Here is a 22,196-nt window from a genome sequence, read left to right as displayed (position 1 = left end):
CCAGGAGAATCGAAAACAGCTCTGATTTGTCCAATACATAAGAAGGGCGACAGACTAAAATGTGACAACTATCGACGAATCGCCCTGCTTAACGTCTGCTATAAGATCCTGTCCAATTGCCTCATACATAGAATCGGTGATTAGGGAGTACCAGGGAGGTTTCCGGCCAGGACGGTCATCAGTAGATCACATCTTCAGTCTCCGGCAGCTCACTGAGAAACTGAGTGAATATGGTAAAAATTTGCATATTTTATTCGTTGATTTTAAGAAGGCCTATGATTGCATACATCGCAAGAGCCTGCTCAACTGTTAAAGGGAGTTTGGCATAGCAGAGAAACTCATCAATCTGATAAAGATCTGTCTGAACGAAACACATGCAAAGGTCAAGATGGGAAATCGCATAACTAAGGAATTTGAAATTGTGACAGGAGTCATGCAAGGAGATGGGTTGTCCCCTATCCTGTTCAACTTTGCCCTCGAGAAGATCGTACGCGAGACCTTCCAAGAAAACGAAGGGATTGAAATCGAAGGAAAGAGACTGGCATACTTAGCCTATGCAGACGACATCTGTTTACTCTCTAGGTCGGAAGAGGAGTTGGAGCAAATGACCAAAGCACTAAAGGAGGCTGCCTGCAAATATGGGCTAAACATAAACGAAGCTAAGACAGAGTACCTCGTTATGACGCATGGTCATTGCCAGACTGCCGATCATCTACAATCACTACTGGTTGGGGACCATCCCTATAAGAGAGTGCAAGAATTCAAATACCTAGGGCACTTTTCACTGAGAACTCGGCATGTGAAGCAGAGATCAATGCCAGAATACAAGCAGGAAACCGATCTTACCACAGCCTAGCACAACTGCTTCGGTCCAAATCTCTCTGCAGACAGTTCAAGATTCGACAGTACAAAACCCTGATCCAGCCTGTTGTTCTATATGGCTGTGAGACATGGAGTATCCGGAAACAGGACTTCCATAAGCTCCTTGTTTTTGAGAGAAAAGTGCTTCGGAAGATCTTCGGTCCGGTTCTGGATGCAGATACAGGGGAATGGAGGATCAGATACAACCAAGAGCTTGAGGAACTATACCAGCAGCCCAACATAGCAGGAACTGTCAAAGCCAAACGAATGCAGTGGGCCGGCCAGGTGGCCCAGATGGAGGATCCCAGATGGCCTAGGAAGCTCCTGGATTTCACACCTACAGGAAAGAGACCGCCAGGGAGACCCAAGAAGCGTTGGAGGGATGGACTCCATGAAGATTTAAAACAAATGTCAATAGATGTGGACGAATGGCGGATAGCAGCTATGGACAGAATACAGTGGAGGAGGAAACTTGTAGATGCGTGCGGTCCACTGGGCCTGATCACGTAGTAGTAGTAGTAGTAGTAGTAGTAATAGATTTGTAGGTTCTGTACTTAACCACAGGACACTACGACAACTTTCAGACTTAATTAAGGTTACTCACCTAGCACGCAGCTCAGCCTTGGTTCACCATTTCCTGTTACCATCATCGAATAATAGCATCGCTCCTATTCAAATGTCGAACAATGCGTCGATTACTCCAACCGTCTTCTTTGAGCCCATCTATCAGCCCTTTTAAAATGGTGACATGTGGCTATGATGTTCTCGTGTCTGTCTGCGAAGCGTATTTAGCATCCAATTGAGTACACGGAATGAAATTTACAAAGACTTTATGTCCTGGTATCGAAATGTCTCTTATTTACTACCCTTGCCGCCCGTGCGATGAAATTGCGCTTCAGCGTTATACATCATCCAAAGTTCACAATTTTACAGATCCACTGATCCTTCTATTTCCTGTCGGTGGCGATAAGCCACGTCTGTCAGTTCGTACAGTGATTTCAACTACCTCGGACATGTCCTCCACTATTTCCGTTTACTTAGATGTTCAGTGCCATTTATAGCGCGCGTTTTGTGTTTTCCTCCACGCTTGTCTATACACAGTGTTCAGACTCTGTTCCCCCGACAGATAGCTCACATGTCGAATTTTCATTCCTTCTTCTGGGGTTTCAGGTCGCGGGATTTGTAATTGGCTAGTATGGTTTGCAACAATTTGTGGCGAGTGTGGCGGTTTTGCGGAGGTGTCACCCCTGTGCTGGTGGAAAAGTGGAGAGGTACGATATTGCTATGCGTGTGACACTTTTCCTCTTCTTTCTTTTGTAGTTTTAATTGGTAGCCATCACGGAGATGGCATTTTTGCAGTGCTAGTAGGAGCAGTTGCGCCTCCAGGAACAGCAACAAAAGCTGCAGCACGAGCAGATGCAGAAACTGCTCAAACAGAATGCGGAGTAGCTCTGCTCTCACACTCTGCCCTGAAGGCGGACCAAGTGCCTAGGGAGAAGCCTCCCCTCCGCACGTGCCCGCCCCCTCCACAGAGCCCACAACAGCTCTTGCTCTGCATAAATGGGTTTACGTGTCAGCAGGGCGACTGCATCGGTCATGGCATATTTCTACCCGTAGACTAAATTGATACAGCGTGCATACCGCCCTCACCGTTTCCTTGGCCATCCTTTCATCCACAAAATAGGGCAGTGTCGTGTTGATCCCGCGACTCCCACTTCGGACTACATGGAATTGGAACCAGCGCCTTCCTTTTGCCGCTCGCCCGTGGATTTGTTCTCATCCCCACTGATGCAGACGGACCGTCCGTTACTTCAGCACCTTTCCCGCCGCTTCGTGGCTTTTTCAGGGGTGACAGAATCAGCATTCCCGCCTGTGGACATCGATGTGGACGCAGATATGGCGTAGGTTTCACTGCAGAATAGTGCACCACGCTGCCACTGAAGGCGCGCTCAAAGCATTTTATAGGCAGAGTCACTCACCCACTGTCACTGTCGGCAGCCATAGACCGGCACTGAGTTTTTAAGCTGATTTACACTTCCTTGGCTGGGGCGTTCACCTCGCACCGTGCTTTGTTTCTGGTGCTTGGTTGTTCAGTTCCTCGCGCTGGTCACATTTTGTGTCTTTCTCTGTGCTTATCTCTACACATTGTTCAGACTCTTTGCATTACCGGTAGATCGACTCGAATGCCGAGTTTCCTTTCCCTCCTCCGAGGTTCAGCTCCCCGGATATGTAGTCGAGCCACCGCCAGCTAGCACAGTTTACATTTGTGCCGACAGTGACGGTTCGCTGCGTTTTTACGCCCTCTGGAGATACAAAATACGCGATCCACAGACAAGTTGAGCACACGACTTCACTCCCTGAGGTAACAAACAACTTCGGCGACAGGAAGAGTATCTGGCCACAAAAGTAAAACAGACGTAAAATTTCCAAAGTTTGAGTACAGCAGAGCCTATAATAGTATAGATTAACGCTGTCTAAAAGAAGAATAAGGAAGAAAATTATCCTGAATACTATTAAGTCAGTATATTCTTACTTCGTCACGCTAACCTGTGCTGTAACCTTCTTTTGCTGCGACAGGTTCAGCACGTGGGAGGTGAGACTTGGACTCACCAGTCTAAGCATTATTGAGCCTAGCCGCGTGACCATCGTTACCAGGTCGGCGACGGTGCACTCCGAATACAACCCCAACAACCTCTACAACGACATCGCCGTCGTCTTCCTGGGTGCCAACGTCCCAATCAACAGTAAGTCTCACACGAATGTGGATACATTATCATATAGACAAATAGTTTCCTACACTATCTAAAAATTTACCATTGTATACACTGTATGAATAGAATAGTCGTGGCGGACTGGAAAAGGAAGAGAAGGAATAGTAGTAGGAGTGAAAGAGGAAGCTGCCTGGTAGAATTTTGCGCAGAGCATAATTGAATCATAGCTAACACATGGTTTAAGAATCGTGAAAGAAGGCTGTATACGTGGAAGAGACCTGTAGACACCGGAAGGGTTCAGACAGATTATGTAATGGTAAGACAGAGATTTAGGAACCAGATTTTCAATTGTAAGACATTCCCAGGGACAGATGAGCACTCTGACCACAATTTATTGGTCATTAACTGTTGATTAAAAATGAAGAAACTGCAAAAAGGTAGGAATTCAAGGAGATCGGACCTAGATAAACTGAAAGAAGCAGAGGTTGTAAGGAGGTTCAGAGGAAGCATGAGGGAAAGATCGACAAGAACAGGAGAAAGGAATACAATAAAAGAAGAATGGTTAGTTCTGAGAGATTAAATAGTGAAGGCAGCAGAGGATCAAGTAGGTAAAAAAACGAGAGCTAGTAGAAAACCTTCGGTAACAGAAGAGATATTGAATTTAATTGACGAAAGGAGAAAATATAAAAATTCAGTAAATGAGCAGGCGAAAAGAAACACAAACGCCTCAAAAATGAGATAGACATGAAGTGCAAAATGCATATGCAGCAATGCTTAGAGGACAAATTTAAGAATGTGGGAGCATATATCATAGGCATAAGGTAGACACCGCATACAGGAAAATTAAAGAGACCTTTGGAGAAAAGAGAACCACCTATATGAATATCTAGAGATCAGATGGAAAACAAGTCCTAAGTAAAGAAGGGAAAGCAGAAAGGTGGAAGGAGTATGTAGAAGGTCTACACAACAGAGATGTAAGTGGAGCCGGAACGATGAAAATGACAGAATCGGGGTTTCTTGGTTTTTTCATTATAAAATGATTTGGAGTTTTCTGAATAAAACAAATCAAGTTTCACCCACCTAAGTGAATTCTAAGTGTGTTTTTTATCGCTGCACAGTTGACGAGCCGCGTAAACTGTTGTAGCTACTTGGTGTGTCACCTCTGACGGCGCCGCTCACTGGCTGCAAGCTGGGTATCTTTGCGGAATTAGACAGTGTTTTGTTTTCCAACGTTGTATGGATTTGTCTCTGTGACAAGTGACTGTTCATATCACTAAACATAAATGCTATACCGTGTGCGTTGACTTGTGGAGATTCCTTCGTGTTGTTTAGCTGTTCAATTTTGCGTATTTGACGAATTTTGCTCGTACCTGTTTTACGTATTTGGTTTGTGGATATCAATATGCCCCGTTTCAGCAATCGAGTGTTTAAGAAAAGGCACAATGAGTGGAGGAACAAATATTTTGTTGTTTCGAAGGGAGATGCTGCTCAGACTGCTTCACCGACTACTCCAAATGAATGTGACAGAACTTCTTCCAGCAAGAAACTTTGTGACAGCAAAGAAAAATTAGAAAACAATGAAAGTGACAGAAATGATGTGAATGAAATAATTAACATTTCCTTGCTCTCAAATATTTTGAAACGTAACGAATTACGCCAAGTTTGCAAAGAAAGTGGCCTGGAATTGAAAATAACTTCACACATTGGTTTGGCATGTAAAATGTTATTGAAATGTAAGAAATGTGCTGCAAAAGTTTCGTTTTCTAATTCTAACAGTATTCCTCGGAGTGTTAATAGTGGAAAGAAGGTGTATGATATAAATGTTAGGCAAGTGTATGGCTTGCATTGTATTGGCAAGGGCAGTGCTGCAGGTACAATGTTACGTGGAATTATGAACTTGCCACAACCACCAACCAAGTTTGGATTTTATAATGAATTGGTGGAATCTTCTGCTGAAGATATTGCTCAAGCAGCAGTGAAGAAAGCAGTTGAAGAAGCTGTGACAGATAATAGGAATTGTAGATGTTTAACTCTTGCTTTAGATAGATCATGGCAATGTAGAGGTCATAAATCTCTAAATGGAGTTGTGACAGCTAGCAGTGGAGACAGTTGCAAAGTAATTGATGTTGCTATTCTCTCAAAACGTTGTAGATGTAAGGGCAATAGCAAGGACGAACATAGTGAAAGTTGTGAAGCAAATTTTCATTGCACAAGTAGTGCAATGGAAGTAGAGAGAGTGAAAGCAAATTTTTCCAGATCACAGGAGTGGTATAATGTATGATTCACTAACTATCTAGGAGATGGTGATTCTCAGGGATGTAAAGCTGTAGAGGAGCTCAAACCTTATGGCTATGAAATTCACATTAAAAAACAGGAGTACACTGGACGTGTGTAGAAGTGCATGGGGGTTCGCTTGTGCAAACTAAAGCAGACATTAGGATCCCAGAAGCTTAGTGATGGTAAGACCCTTGGAGGAAAAGGAAGATTGTCAGGTGAAGCAATTTATAAATTGCAGAGGTATTATGGGTGTGCTATTAGACAAAATGCAAGAAGCATTGAGCATATGAGGAGAGCAGTATGGGCGTTTTTTTTTCATACTGCATCAACAAATGAGTACCAACAACATGCACTGTGCGCCACAGGTGATGACTCATGGTGTAAGTACCAATCAGGAAAGGAATATGTCAATAAAAACAGTTTGACAAATGCTGTAATTGATGCAATTAAGCCCATATTCAGAGATTTATCGAAGCCAAGATTATTGGAAAAGTGTTTGCAAGGGAAAACACAAAATCCAAATATAAGTATAAATAATTTAATTTCTATTTGGATTCCCAAAAGAGTGTTTGTTCAGATAAAAACATTGCATTTTGGAGTGTATGATGCAGTGGCAACATACAATGAAGTAAACATGATCAAATATGATGTGCTGACTCGTTTAGGTTTCCAACCAGGGCACAACACCATTTCCACACTGCGCCTAATTGATGAAGATATACTAAGAGGTGCAGGAAGACGAGTCAAAAGCCTACAACATGAAGCAAAAGGGAAGAAAAGACCAGTGAAAGGAAATTAACCCTGGAAATAGACGAGGGTACTGATAATCCATCATATGGGGCAGGAATGTATTACAAAACTTTGGAAGCTATTTCCTGTAACTTACAAATTTTCATCTTTGAGGAACATCTTCTCAAAAACTGCAAACACTATATCAATGAAATTTATAACAATATTGTTTGCTTCCTTTCCTTCATTTTTATATCAAATTGTAAAAAAAATATTGTATAATATAAGAGCTATAGAAGAAAAAGTGCAAAATTTTAGAGAAAAAAATAAGCGTCTGTTAAAAAAATTGTAAAACAAAAAGCAATAAATATTTCTTAACATGGCATTATAACTTTGTAGAGAAACAGTCACTAAACATGTAGTCCAAATTTCAGAGCAATGTGTTTAATGGTTTTAGAAAAAATGTTCCTTCTATTTGATAAAATTAACATGGAGGAAATTGATCGTTCTGGCTCCCCTTAAGTGACGGCAATATTATAGAAATGGAAGAGGACGTAGATAGCGATGAGATGGGAGATAGGATACTGCGTGAACAAATTGATAGAGCACTGAAAGACCCAGGTCGAAACAAAGCTACGGTAGCAGACAACATTCCGCTGGAACTACTGATAGCATTGGGAGAGCAAGCCATAGCAAAACTCTTCCATATGGCGAGCAAAATGTATGAGACATGTAAAATACCCTCAAACTTCAAGAAAAATATAATAATTCCAATTCCAAAGAAAGGAGTTGCTGACGGGTGTGAAATTACCGAGCTATTAAATTAATAAGTCAAGTTGCAAAATACTAACACAAATTGTTTACAGAACGATGGAAAAATTGGTAGAAGCGAGAATCAGTTTGGATTCCGTAGAAATACTGGAACATGTGAGGCAGTACTGACCCTACGACTTATCTTAGAAGATAGATTAAGGAAAGGCAAACCTACGTTTCTAGCGTTTGTAGACTTATGGAAGGTTTTTAACAATGTTGCCTGGAATACTCTCTTTCAAATTCTGAAGGTGGCTGGGGTAAAATACAGGCAGCGAAAGGCTATTTTCTATTTGTTCAGGAACCATATGCCAGTTATAAGAGTCGAGGGGCATGAAAGGGAAGCAGTGGCTGAGAAGGGAGTGAGGCAGGGTTGTAGCTTATCCCCAATGTTACTCAATCTGTATACTTGTAACCTCCCACGTCACTTATCGACCTTAATGACAGTGAAAAATTAAACAATGTGTACCTAATGGAAATTTGGGAAAAGCAATCGTCACCAATGTTAATCTGTCGGTAAAGAGGAAGGAAGGGTTACATCTAAATGAAAGGAAAAATGCGAGTGTAATTGGTGGAAATTAATTTTGAAAAAGGGTAAAGTTAATAAAGAAAGTAAATGTGCGGTCGTTACGTTAACAATTAACTGCAGTTAATGAGATATTTGAGATTTGGGGAAAATTGCGGTCGCCAGTCCTATGGACAACTACTATAATAACTGAAAAAGAAAGGTTAAGCCACACATAATTAGCACTAAAAGCGTGGCAAGTAAAGGTTGACACGTGTCGTGTGAAAACTTAATGTTTGTCAGAAGTAATAAATTTCGCTACACTCTGACTTAATTTCGCAAAAGAATTAATAAAACCGGAAAATTGAAAGTTCATTTAGTGTCTGAAATTAATAGAGAACTTTCTTTCTGAAGCACTACGAAATTAAATTAAATAAAGGTTAGTCTTGGGCTACCTCAACAATCATCTCAAAAGCAACTTGAATCTACACAATTTAGAAATAAGAGATTTAACTTTGAGCTTGAATTAAATGATTTTGAACAATTAACAATAATAAAATTTAGTATGCACCAAGCTGAGCTGCAGTCACAGGTAAGCTAAAACATGGTAACAAAATTCGCACTCTTAATTTGTGCTTGTGTAATCTAAATATAGTTCTGTTTGGTTATTGTAGCCAGCTATGAGTACCTTAACTGATCTTTGAAATTAAAGCAGTGAAATGGAATGATATTACTTTAATGCTGGCGTTTGAATTTCAACGACACTCGGGTTCATTTCGGAAAAGAAAGGGTCCCTGCTTGGTAATGCAGTTGGGACAGTGAGCAACAAAGGTTCATGCTAAGTTGCTGTATTTTAGTGATGCAACAGTTTGATGAACAGTTTGAAAAGCTGAGGTCTCCCATACAGTTCTAAAACTTCACGTGCTTTCAGTCGTCCTTCTTGAGTGATTGAATGTTTGAAGTCGTCAATCGAGGAGGTGGCGACGATCACTTATTGTCGGCCGTCGCTGTTGCAGAAGCTGGATGTTGGCGCGCCTTCTTATCGACACGGTAACCAGGCGAAACGGGCTCTTGATGTGTGCCAGCTAATGTGTTCCGTCCGCGACACCGTACCAGAAACTATCATAGCAAGTCGAGCGCAATTACGTGCTGCCAAACCCCGAAAGCGCGGGAACTCGCGCGAGCGTCACTCAACACACCTGCTCCAACCGCCCTACTCCAACCAGACTCTGCTCTGCCCGCGCTCCACGCGCCAGAGATAACACTCTCCAAAATCCTAAACACTTTGGTTCTCCACCCGACCTATCGATGTAATCATTCGATAGCATAGTTTTCCCTAGACAAGATCCAGCGTAAAAATACAAATAATATTTACAAACCAACCCAATTATACATCGACATCAATGCATAAGTATATATATACAAATTTTAAAACAATTACAATATGTAAAAACACAGAAATGTCTTATCTTCAGATAACAAAATAAGGAAAAAATTTACAGTACAATAGATGGAAATAGGAGGATATGCATTCCCGGCATTACATACTGAGCAAGCAGTAAAGGAAACAAAGTGGGAATTAAAATCCAGGCAGAAGAAATAAAATCTTTGAGATTTGCTGACGACACTGTAATTCTGTCAGAGACAGCAAAGGACATGGAAGAGCAGTTGAACGGAATGGACAGTGTCTTGAAGGTAGGATACTAGATGAAGATCAACGAAAGCAAGATGAGGATAATGGAATGTAGTCGAATTAAATCAGGTGATGCTGGGGGAATTAGATTAAGAAATGAGACACTTTTAAAATAGTAGATGAGTTTTGCTATTTGGACAGAAAAATAATTGGTGATGGTCGAAGAAGAGAGGATACAAAACGTAGACTGGCGATGGCAAGTTAAGCGTTTCTGAAGAAGAGAAATTTGTAAACATCGAGTACAGATTTAAGTGTGGGGAGGTTTTTTGTGCTAGTATTTGTATGGAGTGCATCCACGTATGGAAGTGAAAGATGGACGATAAAAATAGTGACTGCACTCAAATTCACGAATCATGTCTGTGCCACTACCTCCCCTATTTCGCGATAATACAAAACGAGCTGCCCTTCTTTGAGGTTTTTCGATGTCATCCGTCAGTGCCACCCGATTCGGATCCCATACCGTACAGCATACTCCAGAATAAGGTGGACGAGCATGGTGTAAACAGTCTCTTTAGTAGACCTGTTGCACCTTCTAAGTGTTCTGCCATGGAATCGCAGTCTTTGGTTTGCTCTACCCACAACATTATCTATGTGATCGTTCCAATTTAGTTTACTTGTAATTGTAATCCCTAAGTATTTAACTGAATTTACAGCCTTCAGATTTGTGTGGCTTATCGCGTAATCGAAATTTAGCTGATTTCTTTTAGCACTCTTCGCACCATAAAAATATCTAAATCGTTTTGCTCATCTGATGACTTTACAAGACGGTAAATGACAGCATCATCTGCAAACAATCTAAGACAGCTACTGTGATTGTTTCCTATGTCGTTAACATAGATCAGGAACAACAGAGGGTCTATAACACTTCCTTGATGAAAGCCGGATATTACTTCTCTTTTACTTGATGACTTTCCGTCTATTACTACGAACTGTGACCTTTCTGACAGGAGACCACGGATCCAGCCGCACAAGAGGCATTATTCCATAGGCACGCAGTTTGGTTAGAAGACGCTTGTGAGGAACGGTGTCTAAAGCCTTATGGAAATCTAAAAATATGGAATCAATTTGACATCCCCTGTTGATAGCACTCATTACTTCATGAGTATGAAGAGCTAGTTGTGTTTCACAAGAACGATATTTTCCGAATCCGTGCTTTGTGTCAGTAAATCGTTTTCTTCGACTACTTCACAATGTTCGAACACAGTATAAGTACCAAAACTCTACTGCGAATCGACGTTAGTGATATGGTCCTGTAATTCAGTGGATTATTCCTACTTCCCCTTTTTCGTATTGGTGTGACTTGAGCAATTTTCCAGTTATTAGATACGGATTTTTCTGTGAGCCAGTGGTTGTATATCGTTTCTAAATATGGAGCTATTCCATCAGCATACTCTGAAAGGAACCTGACTGGTATACAATTTGGACCGGAGGCCTTGGCTTTATTAAGTGATTTAAGCTGTTTTTCTACACCGAGGATATCTACTTCTATGTTTCTCATCTTCATTGTAATCTTTGGACTGAGGACCACAAAAGCAACAATAAATATAGCGTTCGAGAAACTTTAACGCATTCCAGTCGTAAAATCTCCGGTACTGATCTGAAGAAGCTATTGGCGGTACTTTTACTTCACTAATGGCATCAAAGAACGTTCATTAGTGCACACATCTTTCAGCGAGCAAATTTCTCATATGGAGGCAATGGACGAGCAAGTTCCTCCTATGGAGACAATGGCCTGGGATTCGGGAGGAGCGAGGATCTATCCCAAATCCTTAAATCATTAAACGCTAACTTGGGACTGTTATGAATCACTGACAAAGCCATTGCAGGTTTTCTGACATATCGGAGTTTGTGTTCCAACTAACGTCATCATACGAGGAGGGATTTGTGTGTGTGTGTGGGGGGGGATTTCGAAGGTTGGGGAGGGGGGGGGGGTTTAATAGTGAATATTTGCAAATTAACACATGAGGACGTAACTTCACTTCCTGGACTGTATGACATTGCCAAAATAACGCCTTATGCGCTAATTGTATTTCGCTGGAAAAAGAGGATATATGGGGTGTTAAAAATATGAACGAAAACAAGACAAAAAGTCACTAAATACAGGCTCCAAAATGCGTACCTTGAGAGCTATGACCATTTGCTTTTCTTCGCTAGTGTGAAACACATATCTTGTATTGCAAGCTCTTTGTTACTACGAATAATGTATAGAACGCAGTGAACAAATGAGGACACACTCCATTGTTACTGTCCATGGAAACAGCGTGCAGTAAACATTTGTTAGTTTTGTTACTGTAAATGGTATTCAGAGTTCTGGGTAAGTGCAGAGCATACATTAGTTCTGCAGGAAACACTCTGTGTTGTGATTAGACTGTCAAATACTTTTATTATATTGCAATTTTACCTTTAATATTCTTTTCCATGATTCTGTATATTATCGTATGGGACAACTTACGTGTCGATGATAAAACCTGAGGATGTGTTAGATGACGATCAGTTTGGGTTTAGGAAAGATAAAGGCATCAGAGAGGCAGTTGCAGTTGATCATGAAAGCAAGACTAAAGAAAAATCAAGAAACTTTGAAAGCATTTGTCGATCTGTAAAAAGCTTTCAGCTGTGTCAAACGGGGCAAGATGTTCGAAATTCTGAGAAAAATAGGGTTATGTACAACATGTACAACAGCCTAGAACGAATAATAAGAATTGATGACCAAGAACGAAGTGCTCGCATTAAAAATGTATCACAGGGATGAAGTCCTTCGCCCCTACTGTTCAATCTATACATCGAAGAATCAATTCTGGAAATGAAAAAAAAAAATCAGGAGTGGAACTGAAATTCAAGGTGAAAAGATACCAGTGATACGATTCACTGATGACATTGTAACGCTGAGTGAAAGTGAAGAAGAATTACATGATCTGCTGAATGGAATGACAGTCTGATCAGTACAGAATATGGATTGCGAGTAAATCGAAGAAAGACGAAGGTAGTGAAAAGTAGCATAAATAAGAACTACAAGAAACTTAACGTAAGGATTGATGGTCACGAAGTAGATGAGGTAAAGGAATTCTGCTATCTAGGCAGCAAAACAGCCCATGACGGACGGAGCAAAGAGAACATCAAAGCAGATTTACAATGGCGAAAACCGCATTCCTGGCCAACAGAAGTCTACTAGTATCTAACATTAACCTTACTTTTAGGAAGAAATTTGTGAGAATGTACATTTGGAGCACAGCATTGTGTGGTTGTGAAACATGGGCTATAGGAAAACTGGAACAGAAGAAAATCGAAGCATTTTAGATGTGATGCTACCGACGAATGTTGGTAATTAGGTGCACCGCTGAAATGAGGAATGAAGAGATTCTGCGCAGAATCGGAGAGGAAAGGAATATGTGGAAAACACTGGCAAGGAGAAGGGGTAGGATGATAGGACGTCTGTTAAGATATAGGGGAATGACTTCCATGGTACTAGAGGAAGCTGTAGAGGGCAAAAACTATAGAGGAAGACAGAGACTGGAAACATGCAGCAAATAATTAAGAACGTAGTTTGCAGGTGCTACGCTGAGATGAAGAGTTTGGGACCGGAGAGGATTTCGTTGCGGGCAGCATCAAACCAGTCAGAAGACAGATGACTAAGAAAAAAGAAAAAAAAGTTTTATTTTCGCACTTGCCATCACAATGTAAGCTAATTTCTACACACAGGGAATGGCAGACACAATGTTTTGTTATGGTCTGGCAAATAGAAGCAACTGTTCAGTTCGTGTGATGTACGCTGAAAAATATGCAGAGTAGTCAGACGTTATATACAACCAAACAGCTTGACAGCTTACACCCTCAATAGCACGTACAGAAATAATTTTCCAAGTGAGCTAATGTTTTAAATGGCGCGAAAATAGAGCTGTGACCAAGTGCTGAAAACGGAAAGTAACTGCTAAACTGAACTTTTACGAACAAAACAAAAAATTCAAATTCAAATAAAAAATGCGTTTCTCTGTTGAAGTGCGCTTTCACACATTACATATTATGCGCTGAATGAGTGTCGGTAAATCAAAATCTAACTAGTTATGTGCATTTTAGAAAGGACAAGACATTTTCTATGAAGAGTATAATGAAAAATTCATACCATGAAACTGAGGGGACCGCAATTGTTTTTAGTGTTAACAGAGTTCCGTGTTAAGTGGTGTTCGCAGAAAAGTCCAATAATGCCGTAGTTTCGATCTCGCCAAATTTTGTTAGAGAATTAGATCTCCTGCCGACATTACTCTTGTACGTAAAAACTGAAGACCGGAAGTCCATACGCAATATGTTTTCGTTTTGTCGGAAAAAAATCTGTTGTACTTTGCAGTGTCTTTTCTAACAAAAAATTGTCAACAAACTGTTCGATATCGTCCAGCATTTTATTCATGTCACCATTCGAATGAGCATTTAAATAGCTGCGAGTGTTTTGAATAGTGTTATGTACTGAGGACAGAAACTGCAGTGTTTATTCGATCGTCATATTTGTCATCGTTCATTTAAAATCCTGTTTGGTGCACTGCCGCGTCGTCGTATAAAATACTTAAATAATACTAAAATAAGAGTTGTTTTGGTGGTATTGTAGAGATCTTTCTTAGGGCGTATAATGATTTAGCTGAGCGGTGGGTATTTCAATGTCTTGCAATTTCTGCAGATGTCATGAGACTGCCGAGGTCAAATTTCTTACATTTTGTCGGTTCTAATGTAACGCTGGTTAGTGTTATGAGTGAGAGGGCTGGGGATATACGCATGACTAGCGTCGTATTTCCGCGACTAACAGTAGGAAAACAAGGTCCTCCTTGACTGCAACAAATTCGCCCGGTAAAATAAGTATCGCATGCCATTTTTAGTTGTGACATCCCAGGGAGTGGGTAGAGCCGTTGTCGGAAAGGGTGTTCTTCGGCGCACTTTAGCCCCTTCTCTTGAGGAAATGTTGGGGGTGTGTTGTTGTGTATTTATAGAGTATAGGTGAGTGTAATAGTGATAGTGTGTAACCGTCCGATAATGTAAAAACTTTCCCAAACATTTCATTAAATGCCATTGGCGTCACCAACTTCTATACAGATCGCAACGCACGTAATCGCAACATACGTAATACATCTAAAACACCGGCGACAAATCCCCGTGTGCTTCGATTTGATACGATTGCAAGTAAGTTCTTTTGGTAGTGGCAATTCAAGCTTTGAATGATACGTTGTTCTCACGGTTGCAATACATTTGTGGTGTTCGTAGGAAAATTTGTATGCTTTATGGATTTTAATATTGCGGGGTTACGGAAAATTATCAAAAATAATTACGCTAATGCTTTTCTGATAGACGGAATTTGAGAATCCAGTAGGCAATTATATCAGTCAGCAGCCACGTTTATTTCGTAGCCGTACATTTTTAAAACATAATGGCTTTAAATTCGTCCCGATGACAAATAAGGATCGCTCATGAATCGCTCATGATCGCTCATAAATCTTTCCTTAGAGGTTATCCTCCCTGAAAACAATTGACCCCTAAGCGATACAGTTTTATTGGGTATGCAGGCCCAAATTAACGTAGCTTCGTTGGTGCTGAAAGCATCTGTAGTCGTAATCGATAAACCTTGGTTAGCTTCGCACCAAACATTTTTTAACTCTATGCTGTTCGTTTTCATGTACGTGATAACCAGCCTTTATTTGTAGAAAATTCGATATCCATTTGTTTTTCTCCAGTTCAACAGTTTTTCCACGCAAAACGCTCCTGGTACAGGAGCATTCTGGGACCTAGCTCATTTGAACCAACAAGCAACGCAGTCTACACTTCATACATGTCTCTGACTCGAAATTGTGCGCTCAAAAATTGCTGTAATTTGATCTCTATTTTTTATTAACGTCGACAATGTACAGTCAGAAAATCAATCTCTTCACTCATTTGCTTTTTCGATTTCCTTTGTAAAATTGCATAATACACAAATGCTGCCTTTATTTATATTTTATTCCGACCCGTTTCGGAAAAAAACCAAGTTCATGGTCGTCGAAAATTTTATCTGTAGTCAGCATTACATATTAAAACGGCAGATTAATTTGTCGACGACTGTGAACGTAGTTTATTTCCGAAACCGTTCGGAATAAAATATAAATAAAGTCAACATTTGTGTGTCATGCATTTTATAAAGTTTTTACAAGCTAAGAACTGACTTAACAAGACGTTTTCGATTTCCGTTTTCTTATCAAGTGCCTTAAGCAGCCCCATCTTTATTTTGAGCGAAATATCAATTTATTTCGTCCCGATTTATTTCGAACTGCACGCAGAAAACAAATTTACAGTGCCTGCATCCAAAAACAGAAAGCACAAACGATTTCAAAATCCACCGATTTCGACTCACAATTTACCGACATAAACACAGTAATAGCGAATTTGAAATCAGAGTGAAATGTTTTGATAATGGCAGTACCCAACGACAAGCGCTAACAGCAAAAACAGATGTGATCATTGTTTACTTTGTTCAGCCTTATGAAAAGAAAAAGTCAATCTGGGTCTCACGATTGCAGAAAAAGAGTCTGTCAGCATATCACAAAAATTTCCCTTTCAGAGTTAAGAGAATGTGTGAAATTATTTCGCACTTTGTCGTCAACGCAGTATTAGTTTATGCTAACTAAACTGATTTTCCGGGGTCAGCATTTTCTCATCATTGTATTTTAAACTCTTCAAAGACAGGCCCACTACTGTGAAATGCAGGTGATCTTATTTACAGTCTTAGTCACAACACTACCAGCGCCGCCGTGTGCTATTAATGGCGCTTTCTTAAATCTACAGGGTGTTACAAAAAGGTACGGCCAAACTTTCAGGAAACATTCCTCACACACAAATAAAGGAAAAATGTTATGTGGACATGTGTCCGGAAACGCTTAAGTTCCATGTTAGAGCTCATTTTAGTTTCGTCAGTATGTACTGTACTTCCTCGATTCACCGCCATGATTTCATACGAGATAGTCTACCTGTGCTGCTAGAACATGTGCCTTTACAAGTACGACACAACATGTGGTTCATGCACGATGGAGCTCCTGCACATTTCAGTCGAAGTGTTTGTACGCTTCTCAACAACAGATTCGGTGACCGATGGATTGGTAGAAGCGGACCAATTCCATGGCCTCCACGCTCTCCTGGCCTCAACCCTCTTGACTTTCATTTATGGGGGCATTTGAAAGCTCTTGTCTACGCAACCCCGGTACCAAATGTAGAGACTCTTCGTGCTCGTATTGTGGACGGCTGTGATACAATACGCCATTCTCTAGGGCTGCATCAGCGCATCATGGATTCCATGCGACGGAGGGTGGATGCATGCATCCTCGCTAACGGAGGACATTTTCAACATTTCCTGTAACAAAGTGTTTGAAGTCACGCTGGTACGTTCTGTTGCTGTGTGTTTCCATTCTTTGATTAATGTGATTTGAAGGTAAGTAATAGAATGAGCTCTACCATGGAAAGTAAGCGTTTCCGGACACATGTCCACATAATATATTTTCTTTCTTTGTGTGTGAGGAATGTTTCCTGAAAGTTTGGCCGTACCTTTTTGTAACACCCTGTATAGCGGTAAATTTTATTGTTGTGAGCCTGTTGCTGGATAATGCAAACTCTGCCTGACGACAAAACGTGGATTAAATAAACATCAAATGGCTCATGTCTGAGAGACAATCACAAACGTAATTGGTGCTCAGTTGACTGCAGACAGATACATATTTCAAGCGTGACATCTTACAGAAAATAGTTACTGCCGTGAGCAGGAAAGAGAAGAAAAGGCTATTCGAATTTACCCAGCAGTCAGGCAGTCACTTAGGTGCGCAGTTCTCGATTCCACCACGATTATATGAAAACCTTTGTTTTTGCATTTAGAGGGAGTTCTCAGCCAAATCGCTGGGGCACCGCCTCCGTGCCGCTCGTACCCAGCCTCGGTAAGCTCCGACATGTCTGTTTCTCTCACTTGGAGTGCTGCTCTCAAGTTTGTACTTGCCGTGCTGCTAGTGCTCTCTAGTTGCGTTAGCATCACCCCTCCTTCTGTTGTGCAAATAAATTCCTCCTTTGCTTTTCTAATCTGTAGAATTAGTCTTCGGTGTAGTAGTTAGTATGACCGCAAATAAACAGTGCTAATAAGACCCCTGAATTCCATGAGTCTCCGGCTGCAAGTATACTGTCAGGCTATAAAATCGGCGTCTCTCGTAGATGCCCTGTGATAATGTTTGGCGCTGATCCAAAGCATCAACCTGCCTCCACTGGGAATTTGTCTTATGCATACGCTGGGAAAATGCAGACTGACCCTAGACCCCCTGCCTTCCCTCTGTCCTGTGTCAGGACACGACAATTATAAATGAAATAACGCATTACACTGATGTGATATTCTATACTACTTACCACACTGTCTGACGAAAAACTTGAAGCACCCAGAAGGAGAGCAGCAAACGAAATGAAACTTCACGGATCGAGAGAGTATGTGACGGTATTTCGGTGATTACAAAATAGTCAAAAAGTACGAGCCTACGTAACAGTATGACGCTGCACCCACCCTGGCTTGGTTGCACGCACTCATTCATTTGGGAAGCCATTGTACCCTCCCCTGGGGTACGCTGCCCCATAATTGATGTACACTATGTGATCAAAAGTATCCGGACATCTGGCTGAAAATGGCTTCGTGGCGTCTTCCATAGGTAATGCTGGAATCCAATATGGTGTTGGCCCACCCTCAGCCTTGATGACAGCTTCCATTCTCGCAGGCATACGTTCAGTCAGGTACTGGAAGGTATCTTGGAGAATGGCAGCCCATTCTACACGGAGTGCTGCACTGACTAGAGGTATCGATGTCAGTCGGTGTGGCCAGGCATGAAGTCGGCGTTCCAAAACATCCCCAAGGGTCAGGATGCTGCGCACGCCTGTCCATTAGAGGGAGGTTATTGTCGTGTAACCACTCTGCCACAGGCCGTGCACTATGAAGAGGTACTCGGTAGTGTTGAAAGATGCAATCGCCATCCCCGAAACGCTCTTCAACAGTGGGAAGCAAGAATGTGAAGGTGCTTAAAACATCAATGTAGGCCTGTGCTGTGATAGTGCCACGCAAAACAAGAAGGGGTGCAAGCCCCCTCCATGAAAAACACGACCACGTCATGACAAAACCGCTTCCAAATTTTACTATTGGCACTACACACGGTGGCAGATGACGTTCACCGGGCATTCGCCATACCCACACCCTGCCATAGGATCGCTACATTGTGTACCGTAGTTCGTCACTCGACACTATGTTTTTACCCCTTGTCAATCGTCCAATGTTTACGCTCCTTACACCAAGTGAGGCGTCGTTTGGCATTTACCGGCGTGATGTGTGGCTTATGAGCAGCCGCTGGACCATCAAATCCAAGTTTTCTCACTTCCTGCCTAACTGCCATAGTACTTTCAGTGGATCCTGATGTCGTTTGGAATTCCTGTGTGAAGGTCTGGATAGATGTCTGCCTATTACACGTTACTATCCTCTTCGCCCGCACGATCTTGTGCTGTACATGTGCCTTCACGTTTCCACTTCACTATCACATCGGAAACCTAGGGATGTTTAGGAGTGTGGAAATCTCCGGTACAGACGTATGACACAAGTGACACCCACATTCGAACTCCGTGAGTTCCGCGGAGCGTCCCATTCTGCTTTCTCACGATGTCTACTAACTACTGAGGTCGCTGATATGGAGTACCTGGCAGTATGTGGCAGCACAATGCATCGGATACTTTTGATCACATAGTGTAACTCGTTCTTGATATCCACTGGGTCGGAGTGGACGTCCGAGATCGTCCCATACCTGTTCTATCGGGGGAAGATCTGGGGATATTGGTGGTCGCGGGAGTACCTCAACATCACGGAGATAGATCATACAGATACGGGCTATGCATGAACGAGCATTGTCCTGTTGCAAGAAAGGGTATCACGATAAGGTCGCATGAGCGGTAACACATGTCCATGACGTACCGTTGTGCCGCCAGAGTTCCCTCGATCTCTACCATCTGTGTCCTGAATCATACGTGATTGCTCCCCGCATCATGACGCCAGAAATAAAACCACTGTGTTCCCCAGTATGTTGGAAGAATGGATCCCCTGCCCAGGTCAAAATCATACTCACCACAATGCGACGCTGAACATAATGAGGCGTCATTCATCAGCAGTCCATGATACCCGGTCATGACACCACTCCAAAACCGAGGCGTTTGTGTTGTGGTGTTAATGGCAGCCTACACATGAGACAAGAATTCCCTAGTGCGACTGCTGCTTGTCTCCGATCAATAGAGTGGGATGAGACAGAACGTTGCAGCGGGTACATTGCTTGCTCTCGGACCGCAGTATTTAACGAAACGTATTCTGAAATATAAAGTAATTACGCATAATATATTTTGTGCAACTAATTTTTTTCTTAAAACAATTGTTTTAATTTTTCATGTAGTTTATCATTTCATTTGTCACATATCTTACCTAAGTTAAATAGTTTTACATGGTATTTTACGGAAAAACTTCTCTGTTTTTAGTGCTAAATCACATATTACCAACTGTCATCTTTGAAAACAAACTTAGATACTCGCTAGATACACCACACTTCAAATATTTGACCTTGCACACCACACGTATTTACGCATGTACCTGACAATAGAGTAACAGCCGAAAATCGATTTGTATAACAATAAATACTATGGAATATTACACCATTGTCGTCGATTTCTCATTCATCATGTTTGATAATTATTACCTACAGTTATAGAGAGCATAATGTATATTTCAGCCGATTTTAATGGCTCGTTTTCAGTACAATTGAACAGTACGATTAGTTTCGACTTCCCTACTTCAGCAGTTCCTCCACGGCAATGTCTTGCTTGTTGGAATGCTTTTCCATGCATAGATTTCTGCATTATTTGTGTGAGCCAAGTCATTTGTACAAAATTTCTCTAAACATGAAGTTACTTGTTTTAACGAAATATTAATGTTGTTTTTTAGCAGTAAGATCGGTCACAAGGAGTACCAAAACGAATGTCTGTTGGGGGCATCATTTGTCTTTGTTGATAATATTCTGCGATTCACTGATAATATCTGTTTAAATGCCACGGTAAATTTTCGGCAAAAGCAGTTCTCTACAATCAGATAGGGACCACACACGGTGGTTCGCACATAACTGTCTTAATTTTACCGCCAAGTACACTTGGTTTCTCAGGAACCGTAGGTCGAGTGCTCATATTTTCGAAGTCGTCGTAATTATCCCGATCAACTATGTTATAGAGATGTCCGTTCATTTACGTACTAAATGCGTCCATATGTATCTTGATTACTAGAATCGTAGTTCAGAGAGTATTTTCATTGCTTCTGGGGCTTCATTCTTCGAGAGAGTCCTACGTCTTGATTGTTTCAGGGATACAACGAGAAATATGAAAATATATGTTTCTATTTTTACAGCTTACATCGGACTGGTGAACCTGCCTTCTCGCTCACAGGCGGGCAACAGCTTCGAAGGCCAGACCGCTACGGTCAGCGGCGTTTGAAAATGTGAGTCTGCATTTATTGTATAGGTAGTCTCGTCATACAATACGTCAAATTTTGCACGATCTGAGTAAATTTAATGTAAACTGAGTAATCTTCTCAACGCAACACGTTTCATGGAGGTATCTTCTGGATCACTAAAATCAGTGGCGTATGAGATATGAAACGCGCCGTCAGGCTTCCAGGAAAGCAATGTACTCATACTGCGGCAGAAATTAAAAGCAGATAACGCTAACAGCTACCACATGATCAACAAGGCACGGCAATTTCATAAGTTGCTGACTGGATGCATCCAGAGAAGAATAGAAAAGAATGTCCATCACGTAGCGCTAGATAGTCACGAGCTATTCGGAATTTACATTTGAATATCTATCTTTAAAAACTCGTCATATGTGTCAGCTGGAATATGACCTTCAGAATTATGTAGATAACCAAATGTAATACAGGAGAGACGCTTTAGTGTAATATCTATCGAAATCGCATAAAGCTAACTGAAGTTAGTTTGTAAAAGAGTGCTAAAGCTCATTAACATTGCAACATAAATTTTTTGTGGATAAGGGAAAGACGAATCTCAATGCAAGTTCCAATTAAGAATATATAGGTGTCATTTATGAGGTTCGTGGATGAAAGTCTTGTCCTACGTGCGTATGTGTCCTGTTCGAGCATAGCTCTGGAAGGCCTACAGTGCTTTATAAAGACTTGATACATATCAGTTAGTACAACGGGACAACTACCGTCTGAATATGAAGACACATGCTTAGCACTGGATAGCCTGCAAAAAGTTCGAACCAGATTTGCTACATGTGATTTATCATTTAGTTGAATTTGCTGTGGGGTAAGACACCCCTAGGGCAGAGCCGTAGGTGGTTGAGGGAAGGACGTTAAAAGTCCCGAAAATGATCTATATTATTATCAAGTTCATTGTTTTCGGGATTTCCGAATGGTGACACTTCCAGTGACAGTTGACTCCTACAGGTAGAGGTGGCACTAGGCAAAATTGACATGTAATGCTTAACTTCGAAACGCTTCGAGAAAATTCCAGAAAATGTGACTTATTGTTGTTGTAATCTTCAGTGGCAA

At 41.4% G+C, this 22,196-nt stretch overlaps 1 protein-coding gene across 1 annotated transcript in view; it reads left to right on the top strand.

Annotated features, from left to right (window-relative positions):
- Window positions 1-21,118, top strand: part of LOC124594215 (chymotrypsin-like) — a 90,117-nt gene extending 68,999 nt beyond the window's left edge. Inside the window, exons 4-5 of the mRNA XM_047132574.1 lie at window positions 3,439-3,605; window positions 21,033-21,118. Coding sequence (XP_046988530.1) covers window positions 3,439-3,605; window positions 21,033-21,118 — 253 coding nt within the window. The remainder of the gene's footprint in view (window positions 1-3,438; window positions 3,606-21,032) is intronic.
- The last annotated feature ends 1,078 nt before the right edge of the window (window positions 21,119-22,196 follow it).

This window comes from Schistocerca americana, chromosome 2 (assembly GCF_021461395.2).
Source record: "Schistocerca americana isolate TAMUIC-IGC-003095 chromosome 2, iqSchAmer2.1, whole genome shotgun sequence".
NCBI lineage: Eukaryota > Metazoa > Arthropoda > Insecta > Orthoptera > Acrididae > Schistocerca > Schistocerca americana.
The sequence above is the reverse complement of the archived record's forward strand: the minus strand, read 5'-3'. Positions and strand labels throughout refer to the sequence as shown.